This window comes from Herpailurus yagouaroundi, unplaced genomic scaffold (genome assembly GCF_014898765.1).
Source record: "Herpailurus yagouaroundi ecotype Mexico unplaced genomic scaffold, PumYag 203, whole genome shotgun sequence".
Taxonomy (NCBI): domain Eukaryota; kingdom Metazoa; phylum Chordata; class Mammalia; order Carnivora; family Felidae; genus Herpailurus; species Herpailurus yagouaroundi.
In genome coordinates this window covers 21769124-21771677 of record NW_024412434.1, presented here as the reverse complement: position 1 = coordinate 21771677, position 2554 = coordinate 21769124, and the positions used below count along the sequence as shown (strand labels likewise).

The 2554-nt window shown below is 46.2% G+C and overlaps 1 protein-coding gene across 2 annotated transcripts in view; it reads left to right on the top strand.

Moving 5' to 3' along the window:
- The first annotated feature begins 1002 nt into the window (after positions 1–1002).
- Positions 1003–2554, top strand: part of PRPF18 (pre-mRNA processing factor 18) — a 49940-nt gene continuing 48388 nt past the window's right edge. Inside the window, exon 1 of one of the 2 annotated variants that reach the window (XM_040451384.1) lies at positions 1003–1222. In XM_040451384.1, the coding sequence (XP_040307318.1) occupies positions 1157–1222 (66 nt within the window). In that variant the 5' untranslated portion in view covers positions 1003–1156. The remainder of the gene's footprint in view (positions 1223–2554) is intronic. The other variant, XM_040451385.1, reaches the window with a different exon arrangement.

The window sequence follows — 2554 nt, the reverse complement described above, 5'->3', positions numbered from 1 at the left end:
CTTTTTGAGTAGGAAAAACTAACATGTCAAATATTTTTAGTTATGACTTAACTAGAATTTCAAAAACAACTTCAATGGCATAGAACCAAAGATAAATGCTTTGTAAACAATTCTTAGGGTCTTTTTAAATTAAAACCTTATGGGTGCCTGGGTGGCTAAGTCGGTTAAGCATCCAACTTTGGTTCAGGTCATGATCTCACAGTTCGTGGGTTTGAGCCCCACGTCGGGCTCTGTGCTGACAGCTCAGAGCCTGGAGCCTGCTTCGGATTCTGGGTCTCCCTCTCTCTCTCTGCTCCTCCTCTGCTCACGCTCTGTCTCTCTTTCTCAAAAATAAAAATAAAACATCAAAAAATTATAAACATAAAATTAAAATCTTAGATATAATTTTTCTCCACAATTTAATTTTTCTTCTTGGGTTGGACTTAAAAAACACGCAACTATTTCTGATTACAACTCCAATCATATCACTGAAAATCTTGATTGCTGAACACATGACCATAAAAATGATCTGAGTTAGCTTAGGGTAAATGTTCAATTATGACCAAGGTATATAGGCAATCTAGAACTGAGGAAGAAGAGACATTTACTTCCAAAACGACTTAAATGGATGTAGTTGCTTAACTTTACAGGAAATTTAACGGGCTGGCAATGAACCCTGCCCCTTTATTCTGTACTTACGAGCTAATTGTATTGTTCAGGTTTTTCCCACTCTAGAGCATTCATATTGGTGAGCAGGTAACTTGGAACTCTGATGTGAACTTCTGGTATAAGGAGTGAAGATCTGGCCCTAGTTAACTTAATTGAAGTGTTCTACGAGGAGGCTTTTGCACCTGAACTAGCAGGTACAAGCAGGTGTGATAACTTCTCATTAAAAATGCGTTTCAGTCCGCTTTCAATTCTATCTACTAGCATAAACGGCAGGCGCGCTTCCGGAGGGCGCCGCCAGGGGGTGCAAATCCAAGCGGCTTCGTCAACAACAGGGGCCCTGGAGCGCTTCCTTCCGTCCTCTCGCTCACCTCAGCTTCCGCCGGAAGCGGTTCCTGTCAGTCGTCCTCCGGCGTTTGAGCTTGTTTGTGTTGGTTCGCGGCCCCTGGCCGAGTGAGGCTCGGACGGAGGAGCTGGAGAGGGAAGCTCGAGCGTAAACCCGGGCGGCGAGATGGACGTTCTGAAATCGGAGATCCTCCGGAAGCGGCAGCTGGTGGAGGACAGGAACCTGCTGGTGGTGAGGATCCTCGGGGGTCGTGGGGCTTTGGCGATCGAAGACGCGTGTGTGTGGGGGGGGGGGGGGGGGGGGGGGGGGGCGGTAACGGGGTCCTGGTGGGGATGGAGCGTAACGAGAGCCCGCCAGTACCCCGGAGCGGCCCCTTTAGACCCACCCCTCGACACCTCCCTGGGGTGACTTAGGAAGTGGGGAGTTGCAGCAAACCCCCCACATTTTGGCAAATTTCCCCCCAGCTGCCCCTTATTCCTCAAAGCTTCCGTATCTGCCCCTTCTGTCCACTCTGATCTGTCCGAGTTCTGCGAACGTACCCCAGTTCTTGTGCCCAGCTGGAACAGAGAAAAGGCAGGTCCAGAATTATTTAATAAAAATCTTTGACTCCGTCTTGCTACTAAAACCTGGGTTTTTATTACCTTCCCCAGCCTCCTTCTCCCAACGCATAACAAAAGTCTGTTGGCCAGCTCTTCGCCGATGGGACGGCTAAAAGCGATGTGGGCGAGACAGTGGAATAAAGGGAGAACGAGGAAAATTACTTCCTTAACTTGATCTTCGTTGCTTTGTTGCGTAACTGACTAGACCAGCTGTTCTCAAAGCCGTGGGCCTCGAGAACCCTTTACACGTTTCCAAATTGTTGAGGATCACGAAGGGCTTTTGATTACGTGTTTATCGATGTTTACCGCATTAGAAGTCAAAGCTGAGAAGTTTTTCTTTTTTACTGTAGTTGACGTACAAAATTATATTAGTTTCAGGTGTATAACAGATTCGGCAATTACTAAACGTTAGGAAATGCCATCGCAGTAAGTGTAGTTAACATCTGTCACCATACAAAGGTGTTCAAATATTACTGACCCGGGGCGCCTGGGTGGCTCAGTCGGTTGAGCCTCTGGCCTTGGCTCAGGTTATGATCTCACAGTTCGTGAGTTCAAGCCCTGCATCCCGCTCTGTGCGGACAGCCTGGACCCTGCTTCGCATTCTCTGTCTCCCTCTCTGCCCCTTTCCCGCTGTTGTTTTATCTCTCTCTCTCAAAAATATACATTAGAAAACACGATTGACTATATTCCCACTGCTGTACTTTTTATCTCCATTTCTTATCAGTCTTATAACCGGACGTTTGTATCTCTTAGTCTCCTTCTCTGTGCATCCTCACCGCCTCCGCAATCACCAGTTCTCGGTATTTATTAGTCTCTATTTTGTCTGTTCCTTTTATTTTTTTAGGTTCCACATACAAGTGAGATCATATGTTATTTGTCTTTCTCTAACTTCAACTAGTGTAGTACCTTCTAGATCTACCCATGTTGTCACAAATGGCAAGATTGCATTCTTTTTTTTTTTTTT